The 20,926-nt window shown below is 47.0% G+C and overlaps 1 protein-coding gene across 6 annotated transcripts in view; it reads left to right on the top strand.

Annotated features, from left to right (window-relative positions):
- The window catches only part of MYZAP (myocardial zonula adherens protein), a 139,298-nt gene that overhangs the window by 39,953 nt on the left and 78,419 nt on the right, over positions 1–20,926 (top strand). For all 6 annotated transcript variants that reach the window (XR_009562985.1, XM_060294212.2, XM_060294210.2 and 3 more), the window contains 2 exons: positions 7,343–7,429; positions 19,720–19,875. Coding sequence is in view for 5 of the 6 variants with exons in the window: in XM_070044917.1 (XP_069901018.1) it covers positions 7,343–7,429; positions 19,720–19,875 (243 nt within the window). In the remaining variant the exon portion in view is untranslated. The remainder of the gene's footprint in view (positions 1–7,342; positions 7,430–19,719; positions 19,876–20,926) is intronic.

Below are 20,926 nucleotides of genomic sequence, written 5' to 3'. Positions count from 1 at the left end.
TTCACCCATCTCGCTGTGTCACATGTAGAATGAAGGGGACCCGAGTTCTGGGGATCCTTAAGGAAACCTGAGACCCGGAGGCTGGGTGTTACCACTGAGCTTCTGGTCACTTAGGAAACCCTTTCAGGTCAGCCTCAAAAATCGTAGAATTGAGTGCAGGGAGCTGTGGATCCCGGGCCAACTAACTAGAGACCAAGTTGAAATGTTTCGATCTAAAATATAATACTTTCAGTGATAACGTGTGTTACGGTCTTCTTGCTTCCTGCAGCCGTCTCTCTCAGCCGAAAACTGTCCTGATAGATATCCCCCAGCACACAGAATAGTAGCACAGAGGTATTTACCTCTTTCCCTCCTTAGAAGAGTGATATTTCCTAAATGTTAGTCACCCTGTTGACTGTTCTTTGTCTTTTAAGGCCAGAGTGATCCCTCTAAAATGCAGTTACCTAGCTCCTCTACTTCAAAACCCCCCTCAGTCTTGTACCCCCAGGAACAAGCACAAACCCCCTTAGTTTAGTACCCAGGGCCTTCTGATCTGGCCTTTGCCCTCCCCTTCCCCCTCCTCTTGCATACTCTTTGCAGATGTCCCAAATTACTTGCTATTCCCCAAGCTTTTGATGCTGTTCCTCGCCTCTGACAAAGGGTCAGCTCCTGCAGGAAGTCTGCTCTGAACCCCCTCTTCCGTGTTCCCCTAGAGGCCTGTGCACCCCATCATTGCTCCTACCTATGATTAACTACTTGAGAAGGTTTCAGGACCCTGCCTCCCCAAGCCTGGTGTAATAGGTGCTTAAAAAGAAGAGTGTCACCAGGGTCCTCAAACAGCCACACTTAACTCTGAGCTGGCAAATGGGAAAACAGGAAGAGAAGCTTGGGATGAAGCCAGCCCATGACCTCTGGCCCACCTGGGCAGGAAGCAGGTGCCCTGTGGATGGGAGTGTCGGCCCAGGTGAGGAGTTTGACAGCTCTGGGAAGGCCTCCAAATATTCCAGGTGCTTCATCCTGTTGTGCTGTCAGAGTTTCATTCCTTTGGTTAAGTGAGTGGCTCTCTACTCTGGTTATGCATGGAATTCCGAGAAGCTTAGAATACCTCTGCCCAGGCCCCAGCCCAGACCGTCTAAATGAGAACATTGGAAAGTAGAGAATAACATCAGCGTTGTTTGGGCAGCTCCCCGGGTGAATCTAACGTGTGGCCGAGGATCCAGGGTTGCTCTCCCAGACAGCTTTCTTGGAAATGCAGACAGTCCTGGGCCTGTGTTCTGAAAAGTCCCTTTGCCTTGGTGGAAGGGCAAGGTGTGTGTGTGGGGGGGGGGGGGTCAGGGGGGAGGAGTCATAACACGCCAGGTCACACTGGTGTCTGTGTGTGTTCGTACCTGTGTTTTTCTCTCTGGGTCTTGGCATTCGGGGCACATGGTGAGCCTGGTACAGATGAGCCAGTCAGAGCAGGAAGGAGAAGTCACCATCCTCCTACTTATGAATTTTGTCTGGAGTCAGCCCTGACACAGAAAAGGGGGTTCCAGGACACTTTATACCGCCTGGAAGAAGCGTCCAAGTATGTAGGTCAAGGGTTGGCAAGCTACAACCCCATAGTCAGATCCAGCCCTCGACCTGTTTTGTATACTCTGAGCTAGAAATGGTTGTTACAGGGCTTGCAGACCCTCAGTGTTTACTATCTGGCCCTTTACAGAAGAAGTTTGCCCCATTCTGATGTAGATAATCAGGCCTGCAAGTTCAGGGCCAAAGCCTACTTCAAAGGAAGAGGCCTGCTTCAGACGGGGCAGGCCCTGTTCCACCTGTGTATTCCAGAGATTTTATGCTTGTGCTTAGCAGAGGGATTGTGGCGTCCGTCCTCCCAGCTACAACCTTAGTGGCCACACCTTCTGTTGTTAGGCGGAGCTGGGCAGGGACCCACGGTCACAAAGTGGACTAGGCCTGAGGGAAGTGTAAATGCACTTGGCTCATTTCCTTAGGGAAATCCATGTTTGTAAACTGATGAGCAAACCCGGCACCTCGCTAGGTCATCTTCACCCCTTTTTAATTGAGAGGGACAGTTTTCCCTCAGGTGAGCCCAGGTACTTGAAGCTGAGAGCATGATGGTACGTGGATCCCAGAATCCCCCCTCCATGGGGACCAGCTTTCTGCCTCCACAAAGGGGGTCAGAAACAAGTCCCCAGAGGCCCGGCTTTGCTCCTGGTTGCCCTGATTGCAGACAAGGGCTCGGTTGTGTATCTTCTTGTGGAAGAGGCTTGAATGCTCGCTGCCTCTGCCTTGCTATTCCTCCCATGGGGGTTGGTTTTTGAAGAAAGTGGAAGGCTCTCTGGGGAGTTTCAGGTACATTCTCCTTACCGTGTTTTAGTTCAACCTAAAAAGAAACCCACATTGATATTTACTGAGCAGGGCCTATTACGTGTTGATACTATGCTGAGCGCTGTAAGGGCTACAGAAGCAATTAAGGTACAAAGCCTACATGGGAGCCCTGTTTCCCCCTCTCCAGTCCATGTTGTTGGGTGTGGAACATAATAGGAGGTACGCAATAATTGCTATTGAATCACTGAACCCTTCCTCCAGAAATTTAAATGGCTCCCCAATGTCTTCCATTAGAGGCCTTGCTTTGCCATTAGGCATTTGTAGCTTGTCAGAGTTTGGTCCCTACCTGTTTGTCCATTTTCCTCCCCCACTGTTGCTCAGGCTGCAGGCCCATTTACCATTTTCAGAACATGCCAATGTCTATGCCTTTGGCCAGCCTGGAATGAATGCCTTGCCTGGTAATTGTCTGTTGTTATTCTGATGATGGATTCTCCCAACCTCACTGACCCAAGCAGTCCTTTCTCTCCTTCTATACCCAGCTCAAATGTCATCTCTAGGAGCCTTCCGACGTACTCCCACCTCCAGTTAAGATGATTGTTCTCCTTCCTATATTCCCAGGGTAAAAAAGACGACTTACAGAGTACTTGATATGTACCAGAAACTGTTCTAAGCCCTTTTCATTAGTTTCTTCATTAGTTTATTTAATCCTCGCCACAAGTTCAACAGAGTGGTTCTGCAGTATTGTTAGCTGTGTTTTACAACTAAAGTAACTGAAGCAATAAAGATTAAGTAGCTTTCCAAAGGTTTCATAGCTAGTAGGTGTCAGAACCAAAATCGGAACCCAGAAGTGCAGTTGCATCGTGCCTTAACCACAAACTACCCTGTCTCTCCCAATATTATATTGGTTATACCAAGTGCTGTTGATTGCCCTTTGTGGCTGTGTTTCTGCATTATGAGCCTCTATGGGCATGGCTGTTTCTTTTCCATATTAGTACCCTCATAGCCCTTAAAAGTATTTTACAAGTAGTGGGTGCTCAGTACTTGAAGTACACTAAGTCCATTTCCTGCTTTTGATGCACTGGAAGGGACCCTTTCTTGTAGGGATGGCTGGTCCAGCAGTAGTGTTCAAGGTAAGTAAGATTCAGCTCTCCTCGAAGTTCAGAACACAGGGCTGAGCCAGCTGCCGTGGGAACCCCTGGGAATAAACTACCTTACCTGCCTCTCAGGTACTGTCCAGCCTGGGCTGCTCTAAGTATTATGTACCTGAGTGTCAGGAAATCATGAAGGTCAGCGTCCTCAAAGGCTCAGAGAGATAAGCAACACTGCCTTGCCCTTACTCAGTGGGACATTTTCCCACGGGGAGATTCCTGAGAGTGAATGACTAAAGGGAAGTAAACTACTGGGTCAACCTATCGGATGCGTTCAGGGGTTACTTAGTGCTTCTGTAAAGAAACTCAGAGTACTTTTTAGACCTTCGGGATGTTCTCTTTGCTGCTCCTGAAGCAGTCCTGTGGGTCTAGGAAGGATTGATCTCTCTCTCTCTGTGTGTGTGTGTGTGTGTGTCTGATATAGTTGCTCTCAATCTTTATTATTGCTATGACTACTATGATTTTTAATTTAAAAACTTACACATACTTGGAACAGGTGTAGACATTGCAGAAATCCCACTTTCCAAAGATCACCACCACTACCACCAGCAGCAGCTGGCTGTGTTTCCTTAAAGACATTTTTCCCCCCACAAATCTGTACAAATTATCAGATTGTATTTAAAAAACAAACATGGGGTTATTGTTAACATTTTTCCCCCAGCACCTTTCTTTTTTTCACATGACGGTACATTTGACCATCTTATTAGGAAGGGTCTGATCCTGTTCCAAGCTGGGTTGGGATTGCATCTGTATAGTCAGTCCATCTGTGGACCAGCACTGATTGCAGAATGCAAGCACCACGTGGAATCCATGCCTTACTGCTTCCATAAAAGCACTTCTAATGACAAGAGTAAACACTCTGCACAGGGGCCTGGGTGTAGCCGCAAGCACCTGCTGCACCTGCTGCACCTGCCAGATAGCTTTGAAGTCAAATGTTTATCTTACATGTTCATTTTATTTTAATTCATTATCTATCACCAGGTAAAACTGATAGTTTAGAGACATGCATTCTCTTTATCCTGCGTCTTTGCGTACCGTAGGGCATACGTGGCTCGGGGAGACTTACAGGAAGTGTGTTGACGAATATCGGAGTTCTGAGTAGACAAAGAATTGTCTCAATCGGGGGAAGGGACTTCTCATTTTGAGTGATTGGACCCATGAGGTCCCTTCTGGGCCTTGTCTTCAGGTTTTTGGTTTATTCTGAAAATTATTGTCATTAGGGATTACCCCCGTAGGGCAATCAGCCTAAAAAAAGGTATCACTTGCAGTACTAATACCCATTAGATCCGTTGACCAAATTGCTTAGTATTATAGAAATCAGAGCCGGGAAGCCAGTTAAGCCTATATCATCATTTTGGAGCTTGTAGGATGATGATAATATCTAGATAATAATAAAAATATCTAACACTGATAGAGGCTTACTGTGTGCCAGGCATGTTCCTTTACCTGCCTTTTACCCTTGAGATTCAGAGAGATTAAATAGTTTGCTCATAATCAACACAGCCTAGTAGGTGTTGGAACCTGTGTATGTGCGTGTGCACCTGTGTAGGTATGTACGTGTGTGTGCATACTGTGTGTGTGTGTGGGTGTATGGGTGTGTGTGATGTGGTGCAGGAGAAGAGCCCTTCCTTTTCTCTGCAAAATTGTGCTGTGGCTCAGATCCTGCCTACCAGACAAGATTATTGAGCATCACAGACTTGGATTACCTGCCTGGTGTGGGTTACACTCTGATGTGTGTGCAAATGCCAGCTGTTTTCAACCAGTCCAAGTGGCCTTCAGTCAAAGCGTTACCTTTCTCTGGAGGCCCTCGAATTCCCATCAGTGTCGTGGATGGTCAGCTAAGAGAGCTACGTGCCGGGACGGCTTGGTTCCTCTTTGGCCAGCATGACTGGCGATGAGCTTTGAAGGTTTATTGCAAAGTTGGCCATGTGTTAGGCCACGTCTCACCCTGGGGTCACTGGACTCAAAGCTTGCCCAGAGAAGAGTGAGGATGAAGAAGGATCTTGAAACCAAATCACATGGCTGAAAGAACTGGGGTTGTTCAGTGCAGAAGAAAGGAGGTTCAGGCCTGTGAAGAGTCAAAGGGAATTCTGTGGCAGTCCCCGAGGGCACCCTGGGTCCATTAGGTAGGAGTTCTGAGGAAGAACTTGTAAGTTCATTATCAGGAAGCTAGAGGTGTCAGGTAGCAAAATGGGGTACCTCAGAGGGAGGCAGTGGTGTGTGTGGAAGCGCTGATGTGTCCCAAATGTGCTCTCACCTGTACATGGAAAATGTTACCTTCAGGCTGGGTGTCCACCTGCCAGGAGCACTGTTGGGTTAGGGGGTTCCTTCGCAGGCTGGCAGGTTGGCATTCAAAGGTCTTTTACAATCATATCCAACCCTGGGCTTCTTGGATGCAGGGTACTTTTGCCCAGAAGCTGCCCTGAGGACCAGTGCAGATCTGTGACCCTGCAAACCAGGTTGGGGGGTGTATTAGTTTGCTAGGGTTGCTGCAAAAAGGTACCACAAGCCAGGTGACTTAAGCAGCAGCAATGTATTGTCTCACGGTTGTGGAGACCGGAAGTCCAAAATCAAGGTGTCAGCAGGATTGGTTCCTTAGGGGGGCTGTGAGGGAAGGGTCTGTTCCAGGCCCTTCTCCTTCGCATGCTCACATGGTGTTCTTCTTGTATGCGTGTCTGTCTCCCAATTTCCCCGTTAGATAAGGACACCAGTTATTTGGGATTAGGACACACCCTGATGACCTCGTTTTAACTTCTGTAACCTCTATAAAGACCCTATTTTCAAATAAAGTCACGTTCTGAGGTGCTAGGGGTTAGGACTTCAACATAATACATTTTAGGGGGACACAGTTCAACCCATAACAGGGACAAGCAGTGCTCTCATGAGTGCAGTTGGCTGTGGGCTGGGCACTCTGGCTGCTGCTTTGGCCCTCTGGGGTTTTGTCGTTGTTTTAATGGTAGGATCACTTCTCTCTGGAAAATGTCACAGTAGGACCAGGCTGTGACAATAGGATGAAATAAACACCATGTGGCGTTAAGTACATTGTCATTGTTGTGCAACCATCACCACCGTCCATCTCCAGAATCTTTTCATCTTTTGGAACTGAAACTCCATACCCATTGAAGGATAACTCAGCCCCTGGCAACCGCCATTCTGCTCTCTGTCTCTATGAATTTGACTACTCTAGGGACCTCATGTAAGTGGAAGCATATTGGATTTGTCCTTTCGTGCCTGCCTTATTTCACTGAGCATAACGTCCTCAAGTTTCCTCCATGTTGTAGCATGCGTCAGATTTCTCTTCCTTTATAAGGCTGTATAATATTCTGTTCTATGTACGTACCACATTTTATTCATTCATGCATTGATGGACATTTGGGATGTTTCTACCTTTTGGCTGTTGTGAATAGTGCTGCTGTGAACATGGGTATATCGACTTTTAAAAAAATGTTGTGATTGAACATGTACATGTCTGTTATAGGAGAAGCCAACACAGAGTCTAGTAGAAAGCACCCTCCTACCCCATCACCACTGTGTATCGTTTGGCCTCTATCCTTCTAGCTGTATTTTGGCCTATGGATGTGAAATCAGATCGTTCTGTACTGTCACGGAACATGAGCCATTTAAAAAAAATGTTTGAACTCTGTGAAACTATTCAGTAGTTTCCCAAACAAGAAAACATAAAACATAAGCAGTGAGGTGATGAGTGCCTGTGATGGGCCAGGCAAAGGCTGGTCTTACCGCAGCGTCCCCTGTGAGATTGGTACCGTCATCACCATTGCTAAGTCATCACCATTGCTAAGTAGGGGAAAGAGGCTCTGAGAAGCCCCAGGTCATCTGGCTGCTGCAATTGCAAATGCAGGTTCGTAACAGGCCTCTTCTCTCATCTCTCTTAGGCAAATGTCTGCAGACTACGGCTGACCGTACCTCCTGAGAGTCCAGTGTCTGAGTCAAGTGGAAAGAAGGTTGAAAGAAGAGAGAAGGTAAGCCATCTCTGAAGCGAAGCCCTGACTGGTTCCCATCTTTGTACTCTTTTTCATTTTAACCCCTTTTCCTGCCATCCTCCATCCAGGCTATTCACAGAGCCTGCATGTCAGCAGCTGTGTGATGAAAGGCCCTCTTGCACTTGCCCCCCACCTGCCATCTTCCCAGAAGTCAGGCTGCTTTGCTGCCTCCTGTCCCTGCTCTTGCTTCTTGGTGAATGTAGGCTCTGTGTGGCCTTGAGGCTCCAGGAGTGCTGGCCTTAGTGACGGGTGCTGTGGCTGGGAACGTGTTTTTCCTGAAAGAGCCTCATCCCGTTGAGTCAAAGGGCCCATTGTGAGCTGCCCCTGAGCCTTTCTCTGTGGCTGGAGCTGGAGGCCCAGCTCACATGGTGGAGGGGTTGCCTGGAGAGGAACAGCCCAGCAGCAGCTCTGCCGCGGCAAGGGCACCCAGCTGCAGGGAGGAGTTGGCGCAGGCGTTTTTGTGCCAGCTGCTGTGCTACACGCTGGGCCACAAAGATAGCTCTGACCTTGGCCTTGCCTTGAGAAACTCGTAGTTTTGCAGGTGAGACAGACGTATAAGTAAACCAAGATGACGTGATCGTTCGAGTGTTAGGCTCCAGAAGTGTAAGCAGGGCTCTGGGAACATGGAGAGTTGGGCCATATCAAAGGACCCAGAAGCCTGTTTGAAAGGGCTCTCACTGGTTAAAATGGAAACATTTCAACATTAAAAAGAATGAATGACAGTGATGAGCCGTGGCACATTGAATAATAAAAAAACCTCATGGATTTATAGTAATAATCAGAGAGAGAGATTCAGAGAGAGATTATAAAAGGGAAAGCTGTTCTTTATATGACATCAGCTGATAAATTTAGAAAATCTCTGCTTTGTAACCCCCAGGTCAGGTCATCAATGAATGCAAATACTAATTGGTGGAAGATTACTGTGGAGTAGTATATATACTCAAGAGTATTAGTACCTCACTGATCACTTACTGACTCTAAAGGTACAATATGCCACAAGATGGTAGCCAGTAGCTCTACCAGGTGATCCGATTCAGCATTACCAATAGTGGGCAGCCTGGTATTATGTGACTTCTGATGTGATACAATTCAGAAGTAAACAATGTTACCAGTAATATTCATGCCAAACTTGTTTAATTGAATCTAGTAATAAGGACACAGAAAAATCCAAAATGTGGGACTGTCTACAAAAAATTAGCCAGGCTCCCTTAATAAATTCAATGTTATTTAAGAAAAATGAGAATCTATTGGAGATAAAAGGGACTAGAGAGACTTAATATCATTATAACGAATTAAACCTTAATTAAATCCTGTTTCCCAAAAAAAATCTATAAAAGATATATTGGGATAACTATACAGTTTTGAATATGAACCCATATAGTACATATTATCGAATGAATAGTACTTTTCTTACTTGTGGTAATGGTACATTGGTTACGTAGTTCATTCTTCCAACTTCTCTGTACCTTTGAGCATTCTCCAAAGAAAAAGTTTGTGGGTAAAATCTCAGAACCAAAGAGAGCGGGAGTGGTCAGGCTTCAGTGGCCTGTGTTGCTGGGGGAAGGGGTCCCCTTCTGCCCTCACCAATCCCCTCCCTGTCCTTCCTTTCAAAGCTGATAGATTGGTCAGAGAAGTGGCCCTGGGCTGTGCCTAGGGGTTCATGGGCAGCTTAGCACATGGGGAATCAGAACGAGTGCTGGCTGGAGAAAGGGGCCCAGGCTGGGGTGAGCGACAGGGCAAGGGCCCCATAGGCATGGTAGACACAGTGGGAAATTTGGTCTTTGGGAGTTATACCCGAGCCGCACGCCTGAGGAGATGTTTGTGAGGGGCTTCTGGGCGCCGACACTGGGACAGTGGATGATGTGAGGCACCGGGGGGCATGTCACTGCACAAGAATAGTCAAGTGTTCCCGAAGAAAGAGGCAGTGTGTTCTGTGTCACAGGTGCATTGGGAACCACGTTGTGTACCGATTTGCCTCTTGGTCTTGAACGGTGCTTTTCAAACTTTTAAAAGCAATTAGACCCTCCTTTTTTTTTCTTTGTTTTTTTTTTTTTTTGTTCAAAACGTCATCCTGAACGAGGATGTAATCCAGGTGAAAGTGGTGCTGGTGGGGGACAAAGTCCTTCCAGTCTCCCTGCACCCTACACCTTCCTGCCTGGGAACTCAAGGGGCGTGCGGAGAAATGCTGGGGGAGAGGATGCGCCAGGATGCTTCTTAGACTGGGGGGACCAGGTGTGCAGCCTGAGTGCCCATCTTTTCTCACTGCAGAAGAACTGGGGTAGAGAGGAGGAGGGTGCAGCTGGCTGTTACCCCAGAACCGAAGTCCTTGGGTGGTGGCCGCACTTGAAGGTCCTGGTGGTAACGGTGAGGCTGTTCTGGGTGATTTCGTCACCATGTCCTAGCCAGGTGCCTGGTCTTGAGTCACTGGGAGCCAGAGGCAGGCACCAGCAAGGAGGCCCTGGGGCTGCCAGCTCCTCTGATGTGCCTTCGGTGTGGCTGCCCCTCTCTATGACATCATACGTAGCCCACAAAACCGCAAGATGCCGGGAACGCTGGTGAAGTGACTTTGGTTCCTTTGGAGGGGTCTGCGGCGTGCAAAGGCGGGGTTTGGAGCTCGCTCGGATGTAGAAGCTGTAAATGGCCCAGTGGGTTGCTGATAAAGTGAAGCTTCTCAGAGGGTTTCCAGGGCCCTGTTAGAGCTTCAGCCGGCTGAGGGCAGGCCTGGGCCTTGTTCTTTTTCACAGTCATGGAGGATGCTTAGTGTCTTTTGAGGACCTAAGGATGCCATGGGGCAGCTGGCCACACACAGACACCACTGCCAGCTGGGCCATTCTGTCTACTGGCCCCAGATCATCAGGAAGAGGAATTACAGTGGAGCAGGGGGAAGGGTGTAGCAGGTGGTACAGGTTGCCCAGCTTCAGGATGGGGTGTTTGGAGGCTTCTGGAGGTAATTACAACAGAGGCAGCGTCTTTCTCTGGAGTCATGGGTTCCTTGGGTGGATGTGGACGGCTTCCTGCTCCTAAGGCAGATGCCCAGCTGCCTGCTTCTCTTTGTCTTTCTCTTAAGGAAGATCCCACCTGCCCCGAGACTGCTTTCCCCAGTCCACGGATGGCTCCCAGACACTTTGTTTCTCTGCTGTTAGTTTCCTCATCTTTCAAGTAGGCACATTGAAGTCTAGCTGCAGAGGGTAACTGAGCTAGTATATGCAAAGGTCCCACCACAGTGTCTGGCCTGTAACACTGATTAGAGAGGCGATGACTTAATGCCAAATCGCTTCCCCTTTTTTGTCAAACCCAGTGGCCCTGGTTCTTCGCTTTTCTCCCCTGTCCTCCCTGGAGAAGTCATTCTCCTTCCTGAAACTGCATCTCCTCCTCCCTTTTGGGCTGTGCCTGCTGCATCTTTTCTGATATTATGATGTCCTCCTCTGAGCATCCCTCTGCCAATACACCTGGGCCTCGCCTCCTCTCTCTGCACAAACCTTACCTCAGAGAACTCCTCCATACACAGGTTGGCCGCTTTCGGGAGGATGCACACCCTGTACATCAGCTTTGCTCTCCCGAGTCCTGTCCTGCTGGTGGCTGAGTTGGTGTTCATTGTTCTCTGCGTGGTGTTACTTTTAGGGACAGATATTTTATTGCTGTATGACCATTATTTTAATATTTAAAAGTATGAAATCTGGATCATTTATGAGTCTCTGCCCAGCCACACTCAGTTTATCCAAGTCTCCTTACCCTTCAAGACCCTACTGAAGGCCCGCTTCCCCACGACCTTCCTGGCCTGCCTGTGCTTGGGTGATTATCCCCTCTCTTGAGCTGCAGGACACCCAGGCTACCCTCTCCCTTGGCACCTAGCCATCTGCTGCTAAGCACTGCACGTATGTATACATACATATTCCTGCCACATCCGTGTACAACGTGTCCATATATACACACACTTAACAATGTGCAGTCTTTTCATTTTGCCCGTAGTTGGCGCTTAGTGCGTGACTGTGGATTATGGTGATTCAGTTTTGTGTTAGTTTCCTTGGGCTGCCATAAAAAAGTTGCCCAAACTGGGGGGCTTAAACAGCAGAAATTTATGGCGTCCCAGTCTTGGAGGCTGGAAGTCCAGGATCACGGTATCCGCAGGGCTATGCGCACTCTGAGGGCTCCAGGGAAGAATGCTTCCTTGCCTCTTTCAGCTTCTGGCGGCTGTGGGCAATCCCTGGCTATGGCAGCATCACTCCAGCTTTACATGCTGTTCTCCTTGTGTGTGTTTGTCTCTGAATCCAATTTGTCCTCTTTTTGTAAGGACACTAGTCATATAGGATTAGGTCTTAACTCCAGTGACCTCTTCTTAACTTGACCCTGTCTCCAAATAAGGCCAAATTGTGAGGTACTGGGGAAGGGGGCTCCAACGTGCTCTCTATTTGCAGGACACTGTTCAACCCATGATAAGTTTCTTTGTGGAATATTATCACCTTAAATTGTATTAACAACTCGGGCAAATGAGCAATGGACTTTTATTTGTATATTAAACGTCATTAATTATATGGAAGAGGAAATGCTGATTAGTTTGTAGACACAAATTTCGTGTTGAGGGATTGATGACATGTTTATTAAATTGTTGAACATTAAAATTAAAATTGGTAGTAGATAATTTTGTTTTATTTTTTTGTGTTTTTTTTTTTGCAATATGCGGGCCTCTCACTGTTGTGGCCTCTCCCGTTGCGGAGCACAGGCTCCGTATGCGCAGGCTCAGCGGCCATGGCTCACGGGCCCAGCCGCTCTGCGGCACGTGGGATCTTCCCGGACCGGGGCACGAACCTGTGTCCCCTGCATCGGCAGGCAGACTCCCAACCACTGCGCCACCAGGGAAGCCCGGTAGTAGATAATTTTGAAATTAAACCCCTATCATTTTCAAAGAACTTTGTGAATGTACGTATCCATATTCCTATCCAAATCTATGTGCAAATATTCTTATGCACACACAGATACACACATACACAGAGAAGTAAGAGATAGAACCAACACCAGTGTTGAATCAGGGTCTCACTGCATAGTTGAATTTTAGAGAATACGATCTGAGCTCTGCCTATTCGGAGGCTGTGCGACGATGAGGTGTTTCCGAAGTGACAAAGTAGCTTGAAGTGTATGATGTTTTAGTTAGCTATTAGCATCCTTCTGTCATAGATGTCCTTTAGTGACTTGTGTTTTTAAAGAAGTTGTTTCTCTCTCAATCTTGGAGAACCCTGAGTGAGGGAGAGCGGATATATGTGTATGTATGAAAAGTCGGGGGCTTTCCTAGCCCAGTAAAATGATTCCAAGGAAACCCTTGCCATTCGGTTTTATAGTCCTTGTTCCCTTAAAAGCCCCGGATGAATAAGCCTGCTGCGTTCTCATCCGTGGTGTGACTGTTTATACAACATCAGGGGCTGTTGCCAGATGAGGGAGTGTGCTGCTGTGATTCAGATGGGGCTGGAGCTGCCCTGGTGATAGCGTGTAGGACTCTATGTGCCTCTCAGAGATAGCAGCCCCTGGAGGGCAAAGAGGCCTGGGTTCTAGTGCTGGCTGCCTGATCACTCGAGGTCGTGGTCGGGCCACTCAAGTCATCTCCAGGGGCCTCAAATTCCTCTTCTAGCAAATGGAAATGTTAGCCTGGAGCCAGCATTTCCCCACATTTCTTTAGTTCTGGAACTCTTTATTCAAACGAATATGTACGACAACACCATCTGTAGAACGGTGAAAGTGCAGTGGCTGTGGTTTAACATAAGGTCAGGGCTGCGTCGACTGCCCCAGCAGTGCTGCCGCCCCACAACCTCATTGGACACCGAGGAGGGGCCAGGCGATGGTGCACCAAGCTCTTGAATTTTCCTAGCAGGGAAACCAAGGCCAGTTCAGGGGTGAGCGTTTCACTGTCATAGTAAATCTGGTGACTGTGATGGGAATAGCAAAAGGATCCAAGAGGAGAGAGGTGGACAGACAGGCGGAAGCATCCAGACAGATGTGGAGAATTTAGTAGGAAATCAGATGCTCGGAAATGTCATGCCCCCACCGCTAACAGTAGAATCTGTCAGTTATCTGCTAGTGTGCCCAGCGGTGCCCTAGATGATTTATGTATATTATTCCATGTATTCCTTAAAACAAGCTTCTGAAACTCGTGGTATTATCCCCCTTTTACTGTTCAGGACCCTGAAACAGTGAAGTTAAGTCACTTGCACGGGGCCACACAGCTAGTAGTGGTAGTAGTTCTGTCTCGGATCTGTGCCCCGGCCGTGTCGTCATGGTGATGTCAACTTGCACACTTCCTCCTCTCAGGAAAGTCTGTTGTATCAGTCGAGGTAACTTACCTAAGCTGTGTACTATACCCCTGGGTTCCAGAAAAGAACTGATCCTCCCACCTCCCTGAAGATATTCTTCTCCTTCTCTTTTTCCTGGAGTGTTTAGGCCTAAGCAGCTATTGTCTGCTTAGAATGGAGTAATATCTTTACGATACTACTTAGAGATATCTTTACAGAGAGAGTATATCTTTAGAGTAATATAAAGAGTAAGATCTCTAAGATATTAGTATAGAGTATAGAGTAATATCTTTAAGAGGTTACTCTTATAAGGATACTGTCATTAGAACTACATTCTCTTGTGGGATTTCTGCTTGGCTAGAATTTTTCTTTCCCTTCTCATTTTTTTTTTTTTTTTTTTTTGCTGTACGCGGGCCTCTCACTGTTGTGGCCTCTCCCGTTGCGGAGCACAGGCTCCGGACGCGCAGGCCCAGCGGCCATGGCTCACGGGCCTAGCCGCTCCGCGGCATGTGGGATCCTCCCGGACCGGGGCACGAACCCGTGTCCCCTGCATTGGCAGGCGGACTCTCAACCACTGTGCCACCAGGGAAGCCCTCTTCTCATCTTTAAGCATTCAAAGTGATCCGTCTTTTTCCAAGCATGAGTTTATGTAGGCAGTGGTCTCTATTCGATCTGTGCGAGAGTCAGAAATAACAAGTATCTCAATAAGCCAAAGGTCTCCATTTCTCTGAGGGGACAGGGCCGCCCATCCCCTCCCTATTTCCCTCCCAGGCTGTGGAAGAGCCCCTTAGGCTCAGCTGTAGCGTTCATTGATGTCACAATCGGGCAAAACAAAGTCAAGCATGAGTAATGACCAGGAACCGTAATTTGCTATGATGGACACACAGGTCAGACAGGTCAGAGCACATTCCTGAAAGTCACCTCCTCTGCCTACAAGATGGATAGGATGCCCGGAGGCTCAGCACTTAGAGTCCCCAGGTCAGCTGCCACCCTCTGGCTGCAGGAAGAGGTCCCGAACAAAAAGTTTTGGAAATAACTTGGCTTATAGCTTTCAAGTCAGTCAATCCATGTTACGGTCCATCTAAGTCATATTGGCAGCTGGACGTGTGACCAGCTGCCTGTCCTAGCCTCTGGGGTCAGGGGCTGACTGTGGCGTTCTACCACCATCAATTCGGATTTTTGGAAAACTGTGCTTTCTGGTATTATTCTCTAAGAACCCTTCTTGACCGTGGGATTTTCTTCCTTTGCACAGATCAGTGTCTAGGATGACCACATACTCCAAATATTCTGGCCTAAGCACAGTTCCAAGTATTCTCTCTCTCTCTTCTTGCCTTCAAAATGGACTTATCGAGCATCTATTTACACTAAGTGTCGGGGATATAGCGGTGACTACGGCAGATACGGTCACTGCCTCTGTAGAGCTTATCTCATTGTAAGATCTTATATTCTGACTTAGGGTTTGGAAAATATGGTCATCTGTCACTGGATTCGTACCCCAGCTCTCCCCCAGCAGTAAAACTCTTGCAGCAAGAGTTCAGGCTGGGTTACTTTTCTATAGTTTTTCTTTTCTAAGGCACTTGCCACCAAGTGTGTCTTTAGGGAAAACAGCCATAGCATGAGCCTGTAATGTAAGTAGTAAGCTGTGCATACATCCCAGGGAACAGTGTCACGGAGACATTCTCTGTATAGTTGACTGATGGTGCCTGTTGATAATTCTGCGGCATTGTACCGAGGGGGTTGGGATGCTCTTTCAGCTGATCGTTTCCTTTTCCCTTCTTCGGCGATAACTTTTTCATTCGGTGCATTTATTAGGGCTTTTGTTTGCAAGGCGATTTTACCTCCTGTTGTTTCATGCCCAGGAGGCTTTTCATAGGCCTAGTGTACATTTCTGAAAATGTGATTTTTATTAATACAGAGCAGCATTATAAAGAAGTGTTAAAAACTTTTAATTCTGGAGAATTTCAAACATAAACAAAAGGAGAATAATGGACCCTTCACCCAGCTGACGACCCTCAGCCCATAGTCAGTCCTGCCCCGTCTCCACCCCCGTCCACTTCCTCCACCCTGTATCCCAGATATCATAAATAGTTCAAGCATATTTCTCTAAAAGATAAAGATTATCTCTTAATATAATCACAATGCTATTATCATGCCTAAAAATTAACATTTATCTTATGGGGAGAGTAAAGGACACGAGAGAAGAAAAATTTAGCTACAAACACAGTGCCAAACGTGTCAGCTCTTTTCATTTTCTTCTGGATCCTCCAGTTTTTGACCAAAATCATACTGACCTTTCATAAAAATGATAGCAGTCTCAGCTCCTTTGCAATATTTTCTGGATATAGATTTTATGATTGAGACAAATATCATCTCCCTGTCCCTCCATCTAAGAGGAACAAAGGATGTTCTCTTCAGGGGACCATATTTACATATTCTGGGTAATTCCCCAGAACCTCTTCCAGCTTCTAAAGCTCCCTATTCATTCAGCAAATATTCACTGGGAAACTCCTTAAGTGGTGATCACTGTTAGATGCCAGGGATTATGGTGGAAAAGACAAACAAGACTTTAGACTTTTGGGAACTTCCAGTTGGTAGGGGAGCAGGCCTCACATATAGTAACGATGCTGATAGTCACTCCGTTGCGACTGTGGGAAGTGTTGTGGCGCCCTGACGGTCTGAAGGGTCAGTGCAGATGACCTTGAGGGAAGGACGTTTCAGCCCAGCGGTGGGCTCTGCAGGCAGAGGGAATAGCCTGTGTAAATGGCTGAGGCAAGAAGGAGGTTGGCTGGGCTTCCCTGGTGGCGCAGTGGTTGAGATTCCGCCTGCCAATGCAGGGGACACGGGTTCATGCCCCGGTCCGGGAAGCTCCCACATGCCGTGGAGCGGCTGGGCCTGTGAGCCATGGCCGCTGAGCCTGCGCGTCCGGAGCCTGTGCTCCTCAATGGGAGAGGCCACAGCGGTGAGAGGCCCGCATACCGCCAAAAAAAAAAAGAAGCAGGTTGGCTGATAAAGGAACAGAGAGGAGGTGGTGGGGGCCAGGGAGATGGATGCCAGGAGGCTGGAGAAGAGCCTCCCATCCCGGCCCGTCTCCTCCCAATGGCCCTGGACCTGAGGGCCCGGCTCTTGGCTCCCGTAGCCCTGAGGTCTATGGGCCGCAGGGACATGTGTGTTCCAATTCCTCTCCTCTTAGCTATCCTGAAGGCTTTCTGATTAAGGAAGGGGCCTAGATTTGGAAAGACATGCACAGGCACTTGAATGCTACCACCTTGGAAGAAAGAGTAATGTTTACACAGTAGGGTTACTGTGAGGATTAAATATTGTATAATAAAATGGCTAGGCAACAAATATTTTCCCCTTCTCTTTCTCCATAACCATCCGTTCCCTTTCCGCATCACAGCCCAGCAGCTCCTCGTGCTGCCTCAGGAATCCTGTGCTTGTGGGACGGCCCACGCTGGTGGCCCTGCCTCTGAGCAGAGTCCTGTGCTGGGCCCTTCCCTGTGGGTATGTCATTTAGACCCTGACCTTGTAATAAGTTTTTAGTTTTCATGTTTTGAAAATTAAAATAAAAATGATCAATTCAAATATAATGCCTGTTATTTCAAACTAGTTAAAATAGAATACAGAAGAGCATAAAGGGAAGAGTGAAATCCCCCTTTTCACTGAGGAAACTATCATTAACGGTGTGGAGTCCATCTTTCTAGGTGTTTTATATACTCAAACACACACTTCTAAAACAAAAAAATGGGAATATGAAATTTACTCTTTTTTACTTAACAGAACTTTGGTATCTTTCCATGTGCATAATTTTCAGATCCACGACCTCCAGGGTGGTGTTTCACAGACTGTTGTCCTTGGCATGTTTGTATTTGCCTCCGTCAGTGATGGACCTCATCTCCCCGCGTGGGCAGGGAGGCAGAGTCCTCTGTATCCGGCCACCTGAGCATTTTCCTGTAAGCCAGTCCACCTGCCGACATCAGCTTGTTTTTCAGGAACTGGGTGGAGTTGGTGACAGAAAGAGCATGCTTTTGTTTCCTGGTGTGTGGGCAGTTTCATTAGAGCTTTTCCTCTTCCTTAAATGTGTAGTAAAGCAGGGATATCTAATCCCAGCTTTGCACTCCACTGAGAGCCATTTAACCCCCCACTCACCTAAACTTAGATACCAACTTCAAGAGTTGCCTCAGTGCCCGTGGGACCCAGGTATGAGGGGCTCAAGTGGAAGCACTTTCCAGAAGCAAATGCAGAGTGTCCCACTCCTCATATTTTCTCTCTTAACAGGTTTGTACAGAAGAGTGGGAAGCAATGGCTGTTTTGTTTTCTTAATTTTTTTTAAAAAAGCTCACATTGTAAACAAACCATACACAAGGGTCTAAAGAAAAAATTGAAGTCATCCTCTCCTCCAGCATCCCTGCCCCTCCCCACTGTCCCCTCCTTAGAGGTCGTTAATGATTAATAATTTGTCTGGTAACTTTGCTTTACTTTTACAAACTTTGACTGAATGGGAATATGAAGTACTTACTATTCTGCTGCAAATGAATGATTTTAAAATGCAAATTATAGTTTTATCTGTCAAAGATGTTTCGCAAGTGCATAGAAAGAATTTATGCAAAGGTGTTTTTTTTTTTTTTTTTTTTTTGCGGTACGTGGGCCTCTCACTGTTGTGGCCTCTCCCGTTGCAGAGCACAGGCTCCGGACGCGCAGGCTCAGCGGCCATGGCTCACGGGCCCAGCCGCTCTGCGGCATGTGGGATCTTCCCAGACCGGGGCACGAACCTGTGTCCCCCGCATCGGCAGGTGGACTCTCAACCACTGCGCCACCAGGGAAGCCCGCAAAGATGGTTTTAAAATTAGTGAAAGAACAGAGTTGCCATAATGGAATTCAGCCTTCTGTGGCATTGTCCCAAGGAAGATTAGATGTAGGCTGGTTTTTCTCTGAAGTCTCACTGTCTCATCTTGAGTTTTTCCTGTCCCTTCTCTTCCATATTGTGAAGGCCTACTCTGTGCCTCTACATGTAACAAAGCCTGCACTGTGGGAAGGTGTACTTAGTGTCACACAGAATTGGGCTTGAATCTAGATGTGTGACCATAAGGGAGAGACTTAACCTCTCTGAACTTCAGTTTTCTCAGCTATAAAGTTGAGAGGATATTCACCATGTCACAGTGTCGTTGTGAAGATTAAATATATAAGGAACATTTCTAGCTTATAGTAGGTGCTCAACAAATCTTAGTTTCTCTTCCTCCTGCTTCTTGAGCCTTCAGTCTGTGAAGATGTGTTAGGACTTGGACATGTTCCCCACTTCCCAAAGGTATTTGCACTTTAGCACTGATCAGAGCTTTAACTGAGTGAGTTAAGGAGCAGAAGATTCTTTTGGGGTGAAGTTATGCCACCTCTGCCTGGCTTTCCAGAAATATTTCATGAATGGTCACAACAGGTGTCCCTACCCCCTTTCCTCGGAACTGGCTCCAGGGTCAGCCCTAACCTCAGAGGACAATCTGGCTGCCAGATGGCTGCCAAAATTCTTCCCTTGCGTATCTCAACCTCATGCATTTCAGGCCACACAGTTAATGATGAGGACGAAGTCATACAGAGGAACTGGTATAAAGAGAAAAACAGTATTACCAAGAATGCGAGATTTTAGACACTCTTGTTATCAGGGATGGCGTAAGTCCGCCTGGCGCCTTTGTGAGAATTAAATAAAGGCACCTTCTCTGGGAAGATGGGGCCTGGCATATGTACTACAAGGTAAAGGAACAGAGCTTTGGTAGAAATTAGGGAAAGGTGCTATTCCTCGAGGGTAAAGGCAGGCTCAGCCCACGCCAGGTGTGACTTGGCAAGCAGAGACCAGGCTGGATTTCTACTGGCCGTTCTCCCCACTGCCAGGCCCCCTAGTGCTGGGTACAACCTGCATAACCATATGCAGTGGGCCCACGATGACAGCTGTCTCTACGAGGCCTAAAGAGTCATTATTCTTTCTCTCTTTCTATCCTCTTTTAGTATCGTGACCTGAGCAATGGCGAACCCACCATGAAACTCCCTCAGGGTGTTGTCTATGGTGTGGTACGAAGATCAGATCAAAACCAGCAGAAAGAAATGGTGGTGTATGGGTGGACCACCAATCAGCTGAAAGAAGAGATGAACTACATCAAAGACGTGAGTTGTTTAAGGATTTTTTTTTTCTGGTTTATACACTTCTTGTAGCATGTAAGAGGGTGGATATGAATGTAATAAGGCATTTTGAAACAATTCTAAGTGTTATCATTGTGGATGGAACTGTGGCCACAGATCTTCATGGTAATAGGAAAAGCGCAGATGTAACTCTGCAGTGAGGTATAGAGTGAATTCTAGATGTTACTAAGTAGGGATACTCAGGAGACCAAGGGGCTTCTTTCTTCCATGTATGATAAGTAGGCTCTTAAGTAGTTTTGCTTATTACATTGAACACTCCTAATGTACGAGTTTGGACAACTGTATTAATTTGGATGCTTTTTGCTGCAAGTAACGGAAAAGCCAACCTGAAAAGGAATTTGTCTCATGTGGGGGTAACTCTAGGGGTAGGTGGGCTCTACGCAGGCCTCTCCAAGCTCCAGTTCTACTTCTCTGAGTTTCCCTGGGTTCTTTTCTCCTTCAGCCTCATGCTCATGGCAACATCTAAAAATATGATGGTGTCTGGAGGAGGAAAAGAGGACAGTCATCTCTGGTTACTTTATAGAGACCCTCCATTAGACTTCCCCTTGTTTCTCATTGGCCAGGACCCAGGTCACATGCCCGTTCCCAAATCCATCACTGGCAAGGGGAATAGGATGACTATTGCTGGTTCAGACCAGTCAGTTAGGTTGAAATGGATGGTGGGAAGTCAACCATGATAGACATTGTCCAACCCAGGTCAATTAATTACAATTTTTTGTAATTAATATTAATTTTTTTTTTTTTTTTTTTTGCCATGCTGCACGGCTTGCAGGATCTTAGTTCCCTGACCAGGGACTGAATATTATGTTTCTTTTAAACTATATGGTCTATTGAGAAATTTTGGAAAATGTAAATATGTATGAAGAAGAAAAGAAAATCACCCGTAATTCTACGATTCAACCAGAACAGTTGTTAACATTTTGGAGCATTTCCTTGTAATTTTTTCATTTCTTTTTTATCTATCTATCTATCTATATCTATCGACTTACCTACCTGTCCCTCCATCCATCCATCC

The sequence above is a fragment of the Globicephala melas genome, chromosome 2, assembly GCF_963455315.2.
Source record: "Globicephala melas chromosome 2, mGloMel1.2, whole genome shotgun sequence".
Taxonomy (NCBI): Eukaryota; Metazoa; Chordata; class Mammalia; order Artiodactyla; family Delphinidae; genus Globicephala; species Globicephala melas.
The sequence above is the reverse complement of the archived record's forward strand: the minus strand, read 5'-3'. Positions and strand labels throughout refer to the sequence as shown.